General features: G+C 39.8%; 1 protein-coding gene across 1 annotated transcript; it reads left to right on the top strand.

Annotated features, from left to right (window-relative positions):
* Window positions 1-186: 186 nt before the first annotated feature.
* Window positions 187-18,332, top strand: golim4a (golgi integral membrane protein 4a). The gene is made up of 16 exons (XM_058634536.1): window positions 187-836; window positions 8,962-9,036; window positions 9,254-9,303; window positions 9,413-9,466; window positions 9,751-9,901; window positions 10,253-10,335; window positions 10,585-10,668; window positions 12,234-12,392; window positions 12,496-12,774; window positions 12,982-13,268; window positions 14,117-14,193; window positions 14,323-14,396; window positions 14,548-14,769; window positions 14,916-14,984; window positions 15,215-15,304; window positions 17,157-18,332. The coding sequence occupies exons 1-16, from the start codon at window positions 650-652 to the stop codon at window positions 17,310-17,312; spliced, it is 2,097 nt and encodes a 698-aa protein (XP_058490519.1). The 5' UTR covers window positions 187-649; the 3' UTR covers window positions 17,313-18,332.
* Window positions 18,333-19,862: the final 1,530 nt, after the last annotated feature.

Consider the following 19,862-nt stretch of genomic DNA (forward strand, 5'->3'; position numbering starts at 1 on the left):
TATAGTCAATATAAACTCCCAACCCACACTTATACAAAATCTGTTCTTCCACTCTCGAGTTCCTAGCAAAGTTATACGATTGAGATATCTGGCAACCAATCAGTGAGCAGTTTTCCGGAGCGGGGCGGGGCGGGGTTAGGTAGATTCTGTTTTTGTTGGGGGGGCGGGACTTCCTGGAGAGTTTTAGTTGGATAGCAGCAGGCAGCTGCGGGGCTGACACGTATCTAAAGTTATAGGTGCAAAGGAGGCCGCGACTGGGACTTGAATATTTAATTTTTTTCCACATACATCTTTGACCTGCGGAACGGAAATAGAAGAGTGAAAGAGGACTAGGAGACGCGGGCGTCAGCCGTCAGCCTCGGTTTGTACTGCGTTTCAAGAGCCGTGAAGTGAAGCGAAAATCTGAGCGGCTACTTTGAAGTTACAGGAGAGACTCGTTAAGTGGCTGCACTGAAATCATGTTAACCAAATAGTCGCGTTTAAGTCGTGTTTTTCTCTGCGTGAAAATGCTTGGAGGGTAAGAGGGGGAGGAGGGTGGGTGGGCTTGTGTGCTTTTCGCGGAGATAAAAAAAAAAAGTTGAGTCGGAAGTTTCCAGCGGCAGAGACTGGGCTTTCTCGCGCATAAAGCGGGGAGGGGTGCGGGTCCAACATGGGTAACGGGGTGTGTTCCCGTAGGCAGCGGCGGATCTTTCAGTGTCTTATGCTGCTCACCGTGGTGTGCGGGATGATGTACGGGGGCTTGATGTCCTACGAGATGCATAAACAGCTCAGGAGGACGGAGGCGATGGCACTGAAGTACCAGCAACACCAGGAGTCACTGTCGGCGCAGCTCCAAGGTAAACACCGAGCGTGAGTGGGACGTGATTTGACTATAGTTGAGTGTCCACGCAGAGGTGACAGGTGGGCGTGAGAACTGCCCGACTCTCAAAACATTAAAGTTTAAAGTATTCCTCTGTTATTCTTAAAAATGCGTGGCTGTGTGTCAAAGGCGTATTCGCACAAAGATTAAGACTTGTAAATGTATAGCTCATTTTTGACCTTTGACTGTAGGCTGCTTTCTTATCTCGTGATACATCAGGTTACAGGACGGGCCTGAGCAGATTACTTAAGCCAAGCGTTCATTTGGTTATACAGGTTTATCTCCTGCATAGTTTGACAGTAAAGAGTGAAATTTGAGCCCACACTCCTCAGAAGTAAAGTTTACTGGGCAGACATTGTATTGCCTTAGATTGTATTGGACAGTCCCTTTCCTTAACCCTAGCCATAACCACTTAATGCCTAACCCAAACTTTAACCTACCCACAGTTTTGATACTTAGCACTTAACATAACCAATTCCTCAGAAATGATGTTATGTCCTAATTAAGACCTAGTTTTACTCTCCATGTGGACTACTGGTCCTGAGAATGTCAGTGTTTTAGCCAGAACATGTCCTAAAGAGGTTGTTAGGACTCAGAATTGACTTCTGGTCAATTTGATTTGGACAGCCTAACCAAAACCGTACAATAACCAAGTGTTTACCTTATTTTTAACCACAGTTCACAGATTATTACTTAGTTAATTAGTAATTAAGTAGAACCTCCGCCTCATTAAGACCAATCTTTGGTCACCATGAGGATTACTGGTCTTGACAAGGTTGGTGTTTTTCCCTGACACACCTGTTTGTATTGGCTGTGTCCCCAGGCTCACCTCTAAAACAGTGCACATTAGTATACTTAGTAGCCATGAGGTGAGACAGCACAGCTGCTTCTGCAGGTGGGGTAGCAGAGGAGGGAGCGCTGTCACCTTGGCATAACATTACATGCAGTTTTATGTTTAAAAAAGTCTTTATCATGTCAAATCTCTTTATTTGAGAACGCTTGCTCTTAAAATATTATGAAAATCACTCTGATTTTCACAATGGAAATTACTACTATGCTCTTTCCTAACTGACCCACCCACCCCTTCCAACCAAATTGGAACAGGTTGCATTTAATTTTCACAAACATATTTTGAGACTGAGAATAATTTCCCTAAGGGGATTAATAAAGTATCTAAAAAATGTCCTGCACATACTCATTGCTATACTCTATATACGCACATAACTACTTTAAATTAAATTGTATTTGTATTGTGCCAAATCACATTAAATCAAGGCCCTGTACACAGTAAGGTGTAAACCTTTACAATATTATAGAGAGAAGAAAAACCCAACCCAAAAAGTGTAATGATGTGCAATATTGCCATATTCATGCCCTGAGTGTGAGGAGGTAAGTGTGAGTGCACCAGAGGAGTTCCCCCAGCAGTCGAGGTCTGTAGCAGCATAACCAAGGGATGGTTCAGCTTTCCCTGAGCCAGCTCTAGCTATAGGCTTTACATTATAAGCTAACTTTAATTGCAGAGATCATTGCATCTGGCAGCAAAGTTCCAGCTGAAAAACATTTTAATGGGTTAGCCTTCAGGTGTTGCACTACCTTGACAATGCTCCTGGTCCTGCATACTGCCATGACACTGCTGAAGAAGATATGGTTACACCACTTTTAAATAGCAAAATGTTTTTTTTTTTACTATTTGTGGCCTTGTTTACTTCAGTGTAGATACCTTTTGTTTAAAGAGTCAATCAATCAGTTTGTTTTCTGTTTACTTGGATCTTGCTGTTAAGTTATTTAGAAACTGCTAAGAAATCAATCAGTTTAACGTCCATATATATATTGACTGATGTGTTTGTGCTTTACTGCCATGCATACAAAACAGTGTCTCACCCACAGTGTTAATACAGCTACTGTATTTATTCCTATGTATTTCTTACTGAATGTTTCTATTCAAAACCTAACTTCAGGGACTTCTTGCCGGCCACACTGCAAACGATTTAAAAGTCTTGTCCCACCCTACACTCCCTGATTTACTCCTTTATAAAAACACCTTAACACTGTCTGCATTGTGGGCAGGATCTGAGGTTTTGTGTTGTACCATTATGCCAGGAGTTTAAAATGAACAGCTAGTCAGAGAGTCAGCTCGTACATGGCATTAGGGCTGCACGATATTGGGGGATATTGCGATATTAAAAAATACAAGAATTCTCAGCTGATGGGGCTCATCTGTGAACGAATATAAAGAGGAGAAAACAAAACCTATTATACAGCTCTGTAACTCTCTGTGTGTGCGTGTGTTCGACACGCCGCCCGCAGTAAATACAGTTAGATGGATTTCACTTGTGCGGCAGAATTGTGCTTTTCCTTGTCAGAAAGTTTTTAGGTTTATGACAGAAAATCGGTAGATTTTCCACTAGTTGCTTTTTTATTTTAAAAAAGACTGGGGTCTGTAAAGTCACTAAATATGCACACAGAAACGTCACAAAACTAAACGTATACAAACAGACTGGCTCGGTTCATTCTGTCTCCATTTCTGTTATTATATCTGTAATGTGTACAACGTCGTCTTCTCTGTGTTTGGTGTAACGTTACAGTCCTGGCATATGTACTACAAGATTTTGAGTTGTTTCAGGGGGTTCTGTGTGGACAGAGATAGTTCCTGAAAGGGTGTTAAGGGGAACTTTTTGAAAACTGCAAAGAAATAGATGGTTAACCTTTCGTGTCGTTTCCTTCTTGTTTATTACTCATCTTCGGCATGGTGTGTGAGGGACAGCATGTGCATGGCTTGCTGTGAGCTGTGTGTGCTCAGAGAGTGAGTGAGGAGAGCAGAGCGAAGAGCCGGCTCAGAGATGCTTTTCTGAAGCAAAACAAAAGTTGCACATCCTGCGATGTGGCTGTCGCGATGGTGATGCTCAAACAATGCATTGTGGCAGTCCTACATGGCGTCATTGTTTCAGAACTAAGTATGTAAGCCCAAACTGTGGGCTGGGACTGTGATGAATGATTGCAGCCTTTAATTGAACCTGTTACCTGTGCCACTGCTCTCTATCAACAGCTTTACATCAACAGAGTTTACCCCATAATGTTGCCTTTAAACTTTCACACATAAGATGTCTGTAACGGCGTATCCATGTATTATGATTTAAGTCTTTGTTTGTTTTTATTGTTGTCTGTGACAAATGTGCCTAGCTAAGCACTAAATTTGTTTTCATAGGCGTTAATAAACAGCAGTGGCAGCCCAGTAAGAGAAATTGACACTACACAAAGTTTCTGACACATATATTTAGCTCTCCATCTTAGACAAAGGTAACTAGACAAACATCTTTCTGTCAGTATCAGGTGGCTTCTATACCCCCAATTCATAAAAAATGCATTCCATCTGATACATCAAGAAACAGAGAGCGTGACAGTATAATGTGACACTTTGCAGAAAGTGATATTGTTTAACTCCATTTTTGTCTGCTTGAATTGTGCACCACACCCATACGTTCATTGTGAAGTGACAGATCATTCAGTCAATCGTAAGATTTAGGTCGCACAAGACAGATAGGTCACTGCTGATTGCTGTTTTTCCTGTCCTATATTTAGAGGTGTAGCATAGCTTTGGGTTGTGATCCAGCCATATTGATTCACTGTTACCCACTAAACCTCAGACTGGCAGTTGTAAGTCATTTAAAAGCATCAACTGGCACTTTGTGGTATGTCTGCACTATGTCTGTGTCCCCATGATTTAAAACCCATTTACTTCCTCACACACACATGCACACAATCACACACTCCGGTTTTTCCCGTCTCACTTGCTAAAGCATTGATAAACCTGAATAATTGCACTGCCTCGAAATTAATTTATTATCACCAGCATTTGTTTATTGTAATGAGCACTGTCATCTCAACTGATGATACATTTTGTTTTTGTTCCAGGGATGAAAATGAGTAAATACTTTGTTTTCAAGATTCAGATGCACTCTCTTCTTCTTTGGTTAAGCCAGGAAATCAGTATTGGACCGGATTTGGGATTTTCTATTTCCTGATGAAAAAGCAAAGGACAAATGTTGTCGTGCAGCAGGCCATCCAAACACTAATGCACATGAAATGAAAAAGAAAAAGAAAATCCATGACTTAAAACCAAAATTCTTCAAGTCACATCAGGATACAATTCTCTCACATCACATTCCCAGATGAGGGATAAATAAAGTTTATCTTATCTTAAACCTATAGCTGTGTGGACAATATATTAGTGCAGGTAAAAAAAGATATATATATATATATATATATATATATAGTCCAATGGGACTAACTTGCATTAGCATAACGTGTGTAGACATTTTCATACTACCTTTCTTAGAATCTCAAATGTCCGAAAGTGTGTCCTTCACACTTTACAAGTGGTAACCAGTCATGAGCGTGACGTCATTCATAAGCATCTTAAGCCCCATTTTGAAGCCATGAGATTTGCGATTTGGCCGGCACAATGCTGAGGTTTTGCAAGTGGAAATTCACAGGCATCACTTGCAACCAATCACACTGGTGTCTACTCGTGTGCCATGCTTTATTATCTGTGTTGCCCTAAATGTGAATATAATTGACAAAACTGACATCATGTTCTATTAAATAAGCCCTAAGTCAAGGTATTGAGCTGATTAACAACTCAGGAAAATGTTTCACCGTGTTATAGATCAATTGAGAAGTTAAACAATTCAAACAAAGTGATTGCAACCAGCTGAGTCACTTCTTGGTTGGCTATGGCAAACGGGAAGACTGTGTCCCTTCGGCCTCCATCGTCGAGTCCGTTGTCTTTGGTCTATGCCAGGAAGTGTTCGCCATTACACAAACCACAAGAGTTATATTTTCAGTTGGAAAGACTTACCACCCAAAACCATATTTTTTGTCTTGTTAATGCATTCCTAATTCCTATGAAGGCTGCATTTACCAGTAGGAGATACAAAGTTGAAACTCCTAGTGCCTTTCAGTTGAAGCTAGTTGAATTGAAAATTGTATACAGAGAGGTCCAAAAGTCTCAGTTGTCCATTCAAGTAAATAAGAAAGTCATTTGATAGTGTGAATAAGTATACTCCACAAACTAAATCCTGTGGCTCATTTCTCTGTATGATTGATAGTATTTGTGGTGCACACCCATGGCAAATTCTAACCAAACCCATCTTCATCCAATCTAAAACAGAAGGCCTTTAAAGGTCACCACATAGAGCACTCCCTTGTTCTCGCTCTGCTGATGCACTTTAACCGCACTGCAACAAAAATATGTTATTGGTCTCAAAGTAAGCCTCAAACATTTCCCATGCTCAAGTTTGATTGACATAAGAGCAGGCCTAAAGTGATTCAGTAACTGTGTGTATGGAATGTTTTCATTTGTGTGTGTGTGTGGTAGATCCTGAAACATTAGCTTATGGTCATACAGAGTTTTGAGTGTTTTGAATAGAATGATGAATATGCATCTGATAATAAATAGTCTTCTTCTTCATTAAAACCACATTATCAAATGACATCATCTTACACACTGTAGCCTCTTTGTAGCTCTTGCCAAGCTTATCCCTTTTGTCCCTTAGAGATGGTTTTTGTGTGTTGGGCGAACGTGCATGCGTTCATGTGTGTGAGTGTTGAGGCCCGAACTGAGCTCAGAGCTACATGGCCTCATGACCTCATGAGGCTACAGTGTCTCAAACAAGCTGCAAAATAAAACCTTTCTAATCTGATGTACAGTTCTGTGGAAAACGTCTTAGGGCTTGTTATTTTTATGTCTGTCAAATTCTGTGAACAAGGATTGGGTCAATTGGACACTCTAAATTGGCTGTAGGTGTCAGTGTGAGAGTGGATGGTTTGTCTCTATATGTGGCCCTGTGGTGTGCTGGCGATCTGTCCAGGGTGTACCCCGCCTATTGCCCTATGTCAGCTGATATTGGCACAGCACCCCCCGCGACCCTCATGTGGAGGATAAAGTGGTAGAAGATGGATGGATGGATGGAAGTTCTGTGAACATTGGCATTTGGATTGGAATGATGTGACTGAATTCGTACAACATGTGTATGTAATGCTCACGCATGTCTTGAATAAACTTGGCATAATAGACCTTTTTCTCGACATAAAATATTAAAAATGTACAGACATTAAACATGAAGCTCATTAGATACAGTTTCATTATAAATTGTATATTTATCATTATAATTTGAAAGTTTTAGAGAAACATCATATATGACATATGGTGTATGCCAACAGAAATTAGACAATTAAAAACTATAGCCATAACAATTCCTCAAAGGTGGTGCTCATCTGTGTTTTATGCAAAAGAGCAGGTATTGGTATACACATACCGTACATATTTACTTCATGTAACATTATGCATATTAATAGTAATAACTGTGCAGAGAAAATAGCAGATGTTTTGTGAGAGGCACCAAAATAATTAAACACTAAATAAATGAATTTGATTATTTTCCTCTACAAGCTTGGAATACTGTTTTCTCCCTTTCACTTGTTTACCTATCTGCCTCTCAGGTTTATTATTATCTTGAAATTATTATCAGGTTATTGTTTGACCCACCCCCAGTGAAGGAGAGAGACAGCGTCAGAAAATGATTGATGGGGGGCATAAAATCTTTCTCTGTCTACTTGGTAAATGTTGTGTGGATACCATGTAGTGCCAGTAATAATAATAATGATAATAACTTTATTTATACAGCACATTTTAAGAGCAAAGTGCCTCACAATAAAAATACATGCGGTAAAAAAGTAAATGATTAACAATGACAACAAAGACACACACAATATCCAGCTTAAAACAAAAGAAGGCAACCAGACAACCTTCCTAAAACTTTGTTCTAACCCTTTTACCTAACTTTCTATTAGGGCAAAGGGTAACCCTAACCCTAACCCTCTAAAACAAGTAATTTTCAGCCATATCTGATACCTGATATCGGTAAATTGATTTAAAAATTATAAATTAAAATATCCTGTGACCCCACTGTGGCTTTTGGGAATCACTGACCTAAAAAGTAAAACAATAACAGACATTATTAATAGCAATTTATAAATGTGTAACTAGTGTGACTTGGTCGATGTGCATGAAATAATAAGTGTCTCTAACATGTTTCACGATTCCCTTCCATGTATGGCTTTTTTTTGTTCATGTGAGAATACTATTTAGTAGTTACATCTAAAGTAACACACCTGCTTACTGGCTAGTTTGACTGAAAACTGTACATCAGAATCACCACTTTCCTGAAATGTGCACACTCACAGGTTTTCACAGTTATTCTTCACTGGACACTGCATTGTCTGCCATTTATGTGAACAGCCTAAATAAAGTGTTATACCTCACCTTAACCATAACCAGTTAATGCCTAACCTTAACCTACCCACAAATAAAATAGTAGCCCTAAACTCAACCACTCACTTGAGTTTCTACCTCATTAGTACCATGTTTTAGTCTTCGTGAGGTCTATTGGTCCTGACTAGGTCAGTGTTTGTGCTAGAAAACAAATAACAAATACATAGGTAACATAGGGAACAAATACAAGAACACACAAGGCAAACAAGATATTCTTTGATTCATTGACCAGTTCATTCCAATTTAGAAAACTTGAAGCTTACTTCTCTGTATTAACTCTGTGAAAAAAAGAGGAGTCTGTTTAGACAGAGAGTGCATATTTTGGAGAGTAATAGTTTAGGGGTTATGGATGGACACTGGGGAACAGTTCGGTTAAATTACCCTTGTCAGCATTAGAACATTAAATTGTTAAAAGTGAACTCCTTAAAAAACCTCTTCAAGACCAAGAAAACAAACACCAGGCACAGAAGCAGCCTGAAACAAAGTATTTGTATATACCTTTTCCCCAGCAGAGATGTGAGGAATACCACAGCTTTCTGTCGATGGGGGAGCTGTCATGTCCTGAGTTCACAGTGTGGCTGAATAAATATCACACCTGGCTCTTATATCAAGCTTTACATATACTCTCTTCCTGTATGACATTAATGCTTATATAACAGTATATATGTGTCCTGCATTGTACGTTGCTTTACAAACCAGTCACTAAACCCCAGTGTTTTCTCTCTCTTTATGTACTCCCTCCCTTTATAAACCCCTGCCCCATATTTAGTGGTGTATGAGCATCGTTCCAGGTTGGAGAAGTCTCTGCAGAAGGAGAGGTTAGAGCACAAAAAAGCCAAAGAAGGTGAGAAAAAACGTCAACAAGCCTTGATTCTGAGTCTAGATACATGAATATAAATTCATATCACACACTGAGACTGCTGTCATGTGGTGATAGCATGAACATGTCACTACTGTATTTTCTAAAGCAGAGGTTTGACTCACGTTTTCTTTCACAGTCCCACTTGCAAGTTATCTTGGTAAAAAAAAATAATTAGAGATTGATCTCTTTTAATCTCTAGATTATCTGGTTTATAAACTGGAAGCACAACAGTCACTGACCAAGGAGAAGGTAAGGTATTTTGGACAGTGGTGCAGATTGTCAAAACGAATGTTTACCATCATTATTCGTTACAGTAATGTTAAGCCTTTTGTAATATTTTGTTTTTATTTTAAAACAGCAAGAATCCGGCAGCAGATTAAATTCTCTACAAGTGCAACACCAGATGTTAAAGGTACGAGAGAAATATGACACACTGGTGCTAACAGTGCAGCTTTCTGTATTCCTGTCATTAACACTGACACTGACACAGATATCCGCCCCTGTTTTTCTTTTTTATTCATTTGAATGCACTCCCTGACCTTACAACCCACATCCTTCCTCTTCTTGGTGAGGAAGTGTATGCCCGTGTGGGGGAGGGTCAAGGTTTTTCATTCCAGGTTCATTATTTATTGAGTTGTCTTAATGGGATCAAAAACAAAAACCGTATGATGACAGTGTACTGTTCTTCTCCATCAGAACCAGCACGATGACCTGAAGAAGCAGTATTATGAGCTACAGGATCAGCACCACGCCGAGGGCGAGGATCACGGCCGACTGCTGGATGAGCACAAAGACCGTTACATTAAGCTGCAGCAAATGAAAGAGGTGGAAGTCTCCCAACTTAAAGGTGCATATTCTCCTACGATTCTGTAGTAAAGTCATCTTTAAACACTTATTTTGTCTCCATCTTCTGACTATAATAAGTACTGCGCATCGCTTCGTTCAAGACTAAAGAATGTTTTGTTGTGCCATTCAGTGTGTGGTTAATAAACACCAAGCTCGGTCATGTAAAACAGAAGGATAATTCCATAAGATCATAAATGGATGTAACATGATTTAAAAGACACCATATAAATCAAGAGATACTAATTTTCTGTTCATGCGTGTACATTTTCCTGTACAATGTTGTTTTTCTGTCTTTTTCAATCGCCTCAAGCTCAATGTTTATGTGTTTGCTGTTTTTTTATTTTCCCTGCAGAGAATGTTTATAATCTGCGAGAGGAAAATAAACACCTGAGGAAAGCCCACCATGACATTCATGTGCAGCTTCAGGATGTGCAGGTGAAAACAGACATGTTCTTTTAGCTTTTATGCCGCTTTCTGACTCAGATTCAGATTCTGATTAATTTTTGTTCCAAACATGTTGAAAAGAAAAATATGTACCGCTGAAGTTGAACAGTTATGTCAGTGATTCATGAAAAAGTGCCAGCAATATATGGAGAAAACATGCTTAAATAATAATATAATCTAAGGCATATAAATTATATTGGAAAATTAAATGTTAATTTCTGCCCTTTGGCTCCATTTCAGATTCAGCATCAGGACCTGAAGGCCACACATGACCAGTTGGCACTGACGATACAAGACCACAAGAGTGCGCTGGCTGCAGCCCAGGTAGGGTGGCAGCAGAGAGATGCTGTCTCATTGTTCACTGCAGTCTGGATAATTTCAGCAGCTGATTGATGCTGAGTATGTGCGTGCTTCACTGAGGGAATCTGAGACAGTTATTTGAATAGAGTAGTAGTCTGTCATCAGGGTCGCTACAGAGTTCAGGGTGGTATGAATGAATCAGTGATGTGGAGGCTCTGTTAGGCACACTTTACTGTACTGTAGGTACAGGTTTTTTACCCACTAAAACATCCCCTCCTCTCTTTTCTCCTCTCCATTCATTCCCCCTTATTCACCATAACTTTACCTTAACCTCCACAGACACGTTTATTGCAAGGGGCTGTATTATCTCCAGCACACAGGAATGAAAGATGCAAAGTGTTTTGCTTCTTTAAATCAATCAGATGTTGCCCGTTCACCTTGGAAGTGACTTGAATTACACCAGTTTAAATGTGACCCACTCTCCTTTCATTTCCACTCACTTTCAGTCTCTATGTCTACATTTGCTAATGTGTTGTAAGGCATGTGCTGCTTTTCATTAGTGCTTTTGGTTAGATGGACAAAAATACTTAACTTCACTCCAGGGGGTTTGGTTTAGTCAAAGCAGTACAACTAGAGCATGTTGCAGCCAATCAGCCAGAAAGATATAATGGAGGGACTGAGACAAAGACAGCGAGGAGGAATTTAGAATTTAATTTGGAATGCAAGCCTCAAGCCTGGTTACAGAGCAAGGCTCTGTGTGTGTAACTTAAAGAAATTGTGTTGGCATAGATGCGTTCATGTAGAAAATTCTCAAGTGCCTCAGGAAAACAAAAGTGTTTCCAAATGTAGGAATGTGTGTCTGTATAGTTTGTTTGTGTGATGACCACTGTTGTTTTGTAACCCAGGTGAAGACAATGTTACAATGAGTATTGAGTAATTGTATTATATTTCACATTTTACAAAATAATGTAAGTCATTTAAACTGCTGAAATGTACAACTCAACATATAAATGTTTTATGGTTGGGTGTAGCTCTCTCCTCAGACACAAACACTGCCTGGGGCAGAGAATTGAAGACATGCACAGAGCGTGCACAACAATTTCCACTAAAATATAAGCCAACTCCTTAACTTCCGGTCAGTTGTCACTAAGGGGAAACTTAGACTTTGTAAGGTAATCTTAGTGATTAAAACTTCCAATATTGATCGAAACTCTTCCACTGTCTTTTATTAGTTGTTTTAGTAGTTTAGTAGTCCTGAGGGACTCACTGTGACCTAAAATAAAAAAGGCATTTAAATCTGCACAGCCTTGGCTAAATTCTATTCCGTCACTGAATACTCTTGTAATTCCTGCAAGTAAGGTGTCTGTCACTTTCAAAAGCAAAGTCCACAGCAAGCAGTTCTTATTCTCAGATTATGACTGATCAGATCATAAGTGAGCAATTTAATAACCAGTAATAAATTTGTATATTTATTTATTTATTTATTTATAATTCTGTAACAGTTTAGACATTTACCCCACTGCATGAAATGACTTCCCCTGGATTGTCTCCCTCACTTGTCTTTTGGTTGTGTATGTCGTTCCCTTCAGGTGCAGGTGGATGAGTATAAGCGGCTAAAGGACTCCCTCAACAGGACTCCCATCCAAAACCCTGCTGTAGTTCCCAAACCCCATGTTCATGAAGACCAGATTGCCATAGTGGAACAACCACATAAGGAACAGCCAGCATATGTAGATCACCGGGACACGGTATAATTTTTTGGAAATAAATAATAATTTACTCTGAAGACAAAAGATGCATAGCAAATAGGAAAACCCTCAAATCTAAATGCTTGTCTTTTTGTCATTTCAGATCAACCACCCTGTGGTAGTGGTGCATCCCCAGTCTGAAATAAAGTCCCATCCCACTGAATCTCACCACACCATGTCGCAGAAAGAGGAGGATGATGGAGAGGGAGAGGCGGAGAGAAAGAGGGAGCTGGCAGAGGAGGAGATGGCTCAGGCAGGGCAGCCTCAGAAGCTCGAGGAGGATCCTGACCAGCCACAGGACGAGGAGGAAGGAGGAGAGGAGCCAGAACAGGAACAGCCAGATGAGAATGAACTGGATCGACAGCGACGTCAGCCACAACCGGTTAGAAATGAATTAGATAACTCACTTGTCTAACTAGGGTCAAAATGGCTTTACACCTGATTTCCCTGCATCTTTACTGTACTACACTACTACACTTGGTTACTTCATGCTGTAATTTCCATCCATATCCATCATTCATGTCTCAAAAGTAGCAGCACAACGGTGTGTTTGATTTGGTCTTCTTTTTTTTGTTAAATCAACTCAAAGGATCCCCATTCAGAGCTGCATCAGGACACCCAGCTGCAGCATGAGGCGAACGCCCAGTTGGAGCGTGTGAAGTCGGCCTACGAGCAGCAGCAGGAGCAACAGCGTCTGGAGTCTCAGAGGGCCGAAGAGCGCAAGCAGATTCACATGCGACAGGAGGCTCTGCGTGCCCAGAGGGAGATGGTGTTAAAGAAGAGGGAGCAGAAGCTGAAGGAGGAGCAGGAAAGAGAACAGCAGCACCACAAGGAGGCCGACAGACGGGAGCAGCAGCTGAGGGAGGAGCACCAAAGGTCAGGATTCAAATCGACCGCAATCGCTGAAAATCATGCTCATGAGAAATTTTACACTGGCATTAAGTTATTCACTGTAGAGATAGTTTTAATTTCATATGTCTTAGCTGTTGGATGTTCTGCATATTTCTAATGCCAGTACAAAGAAAGCTGATAAAGGTCTGTCTTATTTTAATGTTAATGTTAATGGTAATATTACATTTCTTATTTTTCTGGGCAGGTATTAACATGAAAATGAAACAAACTGCAAACCTTGTGTGTGTTTGCTCTTTGGCCTTGTAGCTACTGTCTGTATGTGGCCTTTGCAGGTCAAAAAAGAAAGTGAAAAGGATTGATGAATTCAAATGACATGGAATTGATTAACCCTGCAAACAAAATCTCCTTTCCACAAAATGGACTTAACATAACACTTATTATTTTCATGACTCTATATAATAATAATAACTTTATGTATTTAGCACCTTTTTAAAAACATAGTTTACAAAGTGCTTTTTACAGACCATATTAATCTCATAAGATGATAGACAAGAAACAAACAAAATAACAAGGAATAAAAGTATAATTACGGTAGTTGTAATTAAAGATTAAAATAAATAAAACAATTAAAGGCAAAGGTTTAGAGGTGTAAAATAATAACAAACTGTTAATATAGTGTCAGGATAAGGGTCAGATAAAAGTACAGAGCACAGTTCTGCACATTTAGCTGTGGAAATGATGTTTAATATCTCACTGAGGTGCAGTTACAGTATTTACATATCGAATCCTCCAAAGAAAAATATTGAACCGAAGTGTAATTCATCAAGCAGCACATTTTGAAACCTGTGAATGCCTGCTGTCATTGTTACTAGGAAGAAAACAGAGTATGAGAACATGGACAATGATATTGTTCAAGGAGAAGAGGATGGTCACACTGACGATGAAGAAGGTGAGTCAAAAGATAAGCAATAAAAAAAACAGTTGATAGTTTCATACTTGCAACACAGTATCACAGCTTGTGTGTGTGTGTGTGTGTGTGTGTGTGTGTGTGTGTGTGTGTGTGTGTGTGTGTTCACAGAGAGAGATGCTCACATGCTACATGAGGAAGAAGACAAACAAGAGACCGATCACAGAGTGCCATCACATCAACAGGTGACTGTACATCATCCATCCATTCTGCTCACTTTTAACTCATTCACTCACACATCTGTGTCTCACACTGTCACCTTTTACTTTTCAGTCTTATATTATATATCTTATTTATCTAACAGTGATCTCTTTCTGTGCTCCTCCTCTTGTACAGAATGCTGTAGACGGTGAACTGGACCCCGAAGACGACCCCAACAACCAGGGTGAGGATGAGTTTGAGGAGGCCGAGGATGATCCGCAGCAGCAGAAGCAGCAGCACACAGTTGCAGAAGACGAAGAGGAGGTAGTCGAGGAGGAAGATGAGCCTGCAGCACCAGCACAGCACATAGACACACATCCTGTCCACGAACAGCCTGCTGTGGAGGAGGAACTGGTGGTGAGTACGGAGTCAGGGGGAAGACTGAGAGGTGACAAGTTTTCGTGTCACGTTAATAATAAAATAATAATGACTTTATAAAGCGCCTTTCACGAAACCCAAGGTCGCTGACGTTTTGAACTTTTGTGCGTTTTGTTCGTGTTCAGATGGCTGGAAACCCAGATCAACAGGAGGACACACTGGATGACCAGTATCAGGAGGAAGTAGAGGACGAGGTCAGTAATACACATGCTCAGGTGCATGTGTTGATACTGAAAGAAACAGCACAAGATGTGATGGAGAGAGATCAACATGCAGGGAATTCAGATTTAACAGCAAATGTTAGACAAACACGTTCACTGTGGTCACACATTGTTTCAATTCTGTGAAAGAACTTGTGTTTTGTATCTTAGTCTCAAAATCAGTCTATCATTAACTTCCTCTCATGTGTTTTATTGTTCTAAAGGCTCAGGAGGACATATCTGATGTGCAAAAGAGAGCGCTTGAGGGGGAGGAGGAAGGAGAGGATCCATATAATGAGGACAACATAGATCAGGTAAGTTCTTCAGTGGGAAACCAGTTGACGAGTCGCTAACCTTTTCTCTGATCGTTGGCATTTCTCAACAACTGCATGGTATTCTCACATCTCAAGCCTTTTTTTTGTTCTTTTACATCCTTGAGTTGTTGTTTGTGTGGGAACTGCACTCATTCACCACCTCATTTACTTCATATTTTAAAGTGGAGTGATTTTTTCCTTACACCTCTCTAGTTTTCTTGGATCATCAGAGGAACTGCTAATTAGATTGCTGCAGACAATCCCATTGTATGTCAATCTGTGGCAGCCATTTTTATTATCATTATTAATATTTTTTACCTTTTATATATTTTTTCACAGTTACAGTTAAAAATAAAATGGAATTTTCAGCCTCTTCCAGAATTTTACATTGGTGTGTATTGCTTGGAAGGTTCACTTTTCTAGTGGATAGATTGAGTGAAGAGAGTTCTCGATCGCCAGTTCACAAATTCCACTCATACATGATTTTCTACCAGGACACAGAAAAAATAAAATAAAACAATATAAACTGACCTCTCCCACTCATGGGCAGACGTATGAAAGTCCACCATTTTCAAATTGCATTTTTTATTTATTCTATAGTCACATACTAAGAGTCTTTAGGTCAAGCTTTGTGACACATTCAGCAATATACACTACAGTTTTTGCCAGTTCGTTGGTGTTCTCTGTCTATTTTTAATCGACCTGCTCTGTATAGTACATACATGGTCCCATCGCTATAGCAACTGCTGATTACAGGTGCCACACAGCTAATTCAGATCAGCAGACCATATTCTGATTTTGGATAATGTTTCTTACTTTTTATCCCTCATTTTGCACACATTTTTAACTTATTTTTTTAAACACTCAGACATTGAATTAGAAACTTGAATTCATCATTTCAACGTCACATTAATAGCATTTCATAGCAGCATGTTGGATTGTAGTTTCTTCAGAAATTGGCTTCTTCAGTTCATCTGTGTTGTCCTGAGCTTGTAATAATTAATGCCAGTGTCTTCATTAGAACTTTTTATCACCTGGGACTTATCTTATCACACTGACTAAAATTACTGAAAAGCATTGCTATCACATTACTAAGATAATAATTAAATTAGTTTAGATAATATTAATGTACAGGGATTCACTTGTGTGTGTGTGTTTTGTCCTCGTAACTTGAGCCGACCCCATGTGTGTCCTGGTAAATGAGGGAGAGCAGGTCGTTGTCAGTGTGTCAGCTTTCCATTCAGACTTTGATTGTGTAGTTTATGCTCAGAGAACAAATAGCCTGCATGTACAGTATATTTCTTCATGCTGATAATATTACACAGAACTCAAATGAGTTGTATAATCATTGACTGAAGATGAAACAAGGGGTTTCTCTTCATGCAAGTTTATCTGCATGTCTCAAGTCAGTTCCTCCTCTTGTTGAACTGTCTTATGTTTCATACACTGTCCGTCACATAATGAATGAAGATACTTGTGTGTCTGTAACCTGAGCTCATTCCACTTCATCCTGCTGTGTTCATGCACAGGAAGCGGGGCAGACGTTTTTCTGGGTGAACCATTACACAAATGTATCGGCGCTTAAAAATACTATTAATTATTTACACTCATTGTCCTGTTACAGAGTGACAAACCTCAGTTTTGTCAATTTCCATATTTGTTTCTCCTGTAAAATGGTGTGAAATCGCATCACTAGAATAGATAAAAAGTTGGATCACTAACATTAACACAAATACAATTACATAAATGTGTCATGAACCTCTGTCACAAATACCTGTAAATGTACAGACTCTGTAAAGTTGAATGTTCACTTTTTAAATTGTCTCCATTTTGTGCTTGTGATTGGCTCCAGGAAGAAGTAAAAATCCAGGAGGACGCGAGAAATGCAGGGGACCACAGAAAATACACACACAATAATGAGGAGGAGAATTACGAGGAGGAAGAAGAGGAGGTGGAGGAAGACGCGGCTGCTCAAGGCAAGGGGACCAACCGGAGGGCAGAGATGTAGGACAGACGCAGACTTGAACCAGCTGCACTGCCTTTTCCGCTGCACATGAAGCCGACCACGTCTTTCTTTCCCATGGAATCTCAAAGGAATGAACGTAGCCAATTCATTCAAAATTCCAATCAGGAAAAACTGGGATGTTATGCCTGGAAGATGGATGGCTACTCCAAACACTGTGGGGCTGGAAATGATTAGCTTTATTTTGGAAATGGACAGACTTTATAGGATGTGTACTGTACATGTTTCTTTAAAAAAAAAAAAAAATGTGTTTCCTCTGCCACCTCACGTCTGCCTGACTACCTTTCTGGTTTTTGTTCGTCTTTCCGTTGTTTTTTTTTACAGAGAATGTATTTTTTATCGTGTACTGTTTTTCTGTTAAGAAAACAGAACAAAATGGTGTAATAATGTTCTCATGGTCAGGCCTTCTTACATTCTGTATGATTCATGCAAAACTTGGTTGTTTTGCTTTTTTTTTTTTTAAAAAAAGCTCAAAGTTTAATTTACGTCCTATTTTTCAATCACTTAGTTTCCTGTTATTTATTGCTTACTGTAACAACTCTGACAATCATGAAAAATGGGACATTTATCTGTTGTTTTAGACTGAACTGGTCTTTATTTCATAATGGGTTTCACCATGAACACTTCATCAAATTGAATCAAAGAGATATTTCTGGTGAAGCAGTTTTGCTCCGTTAGTGTCACTCTGACATGTGCCTTTCCATTGTTGGAAACTTTTCTGGGTCTAAACTCCTTTAACATTCACTCCACATTTAGTGCCCAAAATCGTGCCTATTGCTTCAGCGTTGCCTTAAAGTGGTCCACTTCATTTTAACTGCTGGTGTGAAATAAGTTCACAAACTCTGATGCAATTTAATGCAACATCTTTAGTCTACTGTGCAATGTATAGTAAAAGAAATATCTATGTTTCCTGCCAGTAAGATTTGATACAAAGCAGTGGGATTTTGATTGTACTGAACCATGTTTGTTACCTGAATGGTGAGTGGAATAAAGAGGCTGAATGATCTCGGGGTAAGTGTGACTTTGTTCTCTTCTAATTAAGCAGTTTTTCTTAATAAGTATTTTAAGATGTTCTTATAACAGGCTAATGAGTTCTCAGAGAAGTGGGTTGTTGTTGTTGCTTTATCCTTCCATCTTATCTGCAGTGAAAAGTATTTTCCAGCCTTTTAAGGGGAAATGATCATTAAATCATAAACTTAAATGGCTGATTATTTGCGAATGAAATGGCAGCCATTTAAACTGAAACAAGAAGCATCTGCTACTTGAAAGTATTGAAATAACAAACTGGCCTGCAAAACAGAAATCTGAAGATCCAAAGACGGGATTCACTGCACTTATAAAGTGGCGGGAGTGTGTGGGCTTCAGCTTAGCTGCTTTAAGGTCCAACGTGATGTGCATTCAGTGATGGTCTAATGCAGACCTTGGTTTAACACGTGTTTATTTCAGTAACTGTTACCTTTCAGTGAGAAAAATCCCAGTAGATCAGCAGTTCCTGAGATACTCAGAGATGCTGAAGTAGAAGACTGAAATTACCTCTCTCACGCCATGCTTGGTTTGGACTTCAACAGACCGGCGCTTAAACAAATGAAGTTGCTGCCATATGATTGGCTGATTAGATATTTGTATATAGGTGTACCTAATTAATTGTATACATCATGTGTGTGTGTGTGTGTTTGTATTACTTTACACATATTCCACATTTAGATATTTTCTCTCCAGAGCTTTCAGAGGACGTCGTTCTGATGCTCTTGTGCTGTTGCGGCCTGAAGTGACAGCTGACCAAATGTGAGTGTTATTGACTTGCAGCAAGTTCACACTCCTCTTCAAACATGTGCCATTGTTACGAAGTCAGTTAGATAGAAGAAACCTTTTTTATTAATAAAACTGCCGTGTGTAACTTTCAAACATAATCAAACGTTATGGTACACGTCCACCAGGGTGTTTTTGATGACAGAGACAGTCCTGCTTTGTACCCAGCATCGTACGCTTGGTGGCCATGCCTCCAGAAGGTGTCCAGTAGAAGATTGACAGGTACTCTTACCAAGAAAATCCCTCCCACAGCTGGCAGTGCCAACACTGATGATCCAGACTCTTTTCGTGTGTCGTTCCACTCTGGTGGAATGACCTACCGACCGCTACCAGAATAGGAAGCTCTTGAGGACCCAGCTCTTCCATCTTTTGTCCAATCACTTACCTTTTTACCCTCCCTCCCTCTGTCAGTCCACTGTTCCTATCTAGTGTATTTCTTCTAGTCTGTAGGCACTGGATGCCTACCAGCATCCCTACCTTCAGTTAGAATTAAACCATTGTCAGATGAGTTCACACAATGCTGATTAAGCCCCTACGACTCTCTGTGTGTTTAGCAGTGTTTAGTTCTCATGTCATCTGGCAGTCACTAAAGGCTTTGTCGTCCACTGAACGTTAGTCACAATGAAATCCCTCTTTCTCACGGTCTGAATCAGACATTTTGTTCTGTACCCCATCCTGTTATCTCTGTGCTTGCTTCCCCCCCCCCACCTTCCCTTCCACCTCTCC

The sequence above is a fragment of the Solea solea genome, chromosome 7 (genome assembly GCF_958295425.1).
Source record: "Solea solea chromosome 7, fSolSol10.1, whole genome shotgun sequence".
Classification (NCBI taxonomy): domain Eukaryota; kingdom Metazoa; phylum Chordata; class Actinopteri; order Pleuronectiformes; family Soleidae; genus Solea; species Solea solea.

What these genes read in the sequence shown, in the direction of transcription:
- golim4a (XM_058634536.1), top strand. Translation starts at nt 650, where the DNA reads ATGGGTAACGGGGTGTGTTCCCGTAGGCAGCGGCGGATCTTTCAGTGT. An exon ending in GTGCGCTGGCTGCAGCCCAG is followed by an intron (nt 10,669 to 12,233) that starts GTAGGGTGGCAG and finishes CGTTCCCTTCAG; the next exon opens with GTGCAGGTGGATGAGTATAA. An exon ending in GAGTGCCATCACATCAACAG is followed by an intron (nt 14,397 to 14,547) that starts GTGACTGTACAT and finishes CCTCTTGTACAG; the next exon opens with AATGCTGTAGACGGTGAACT.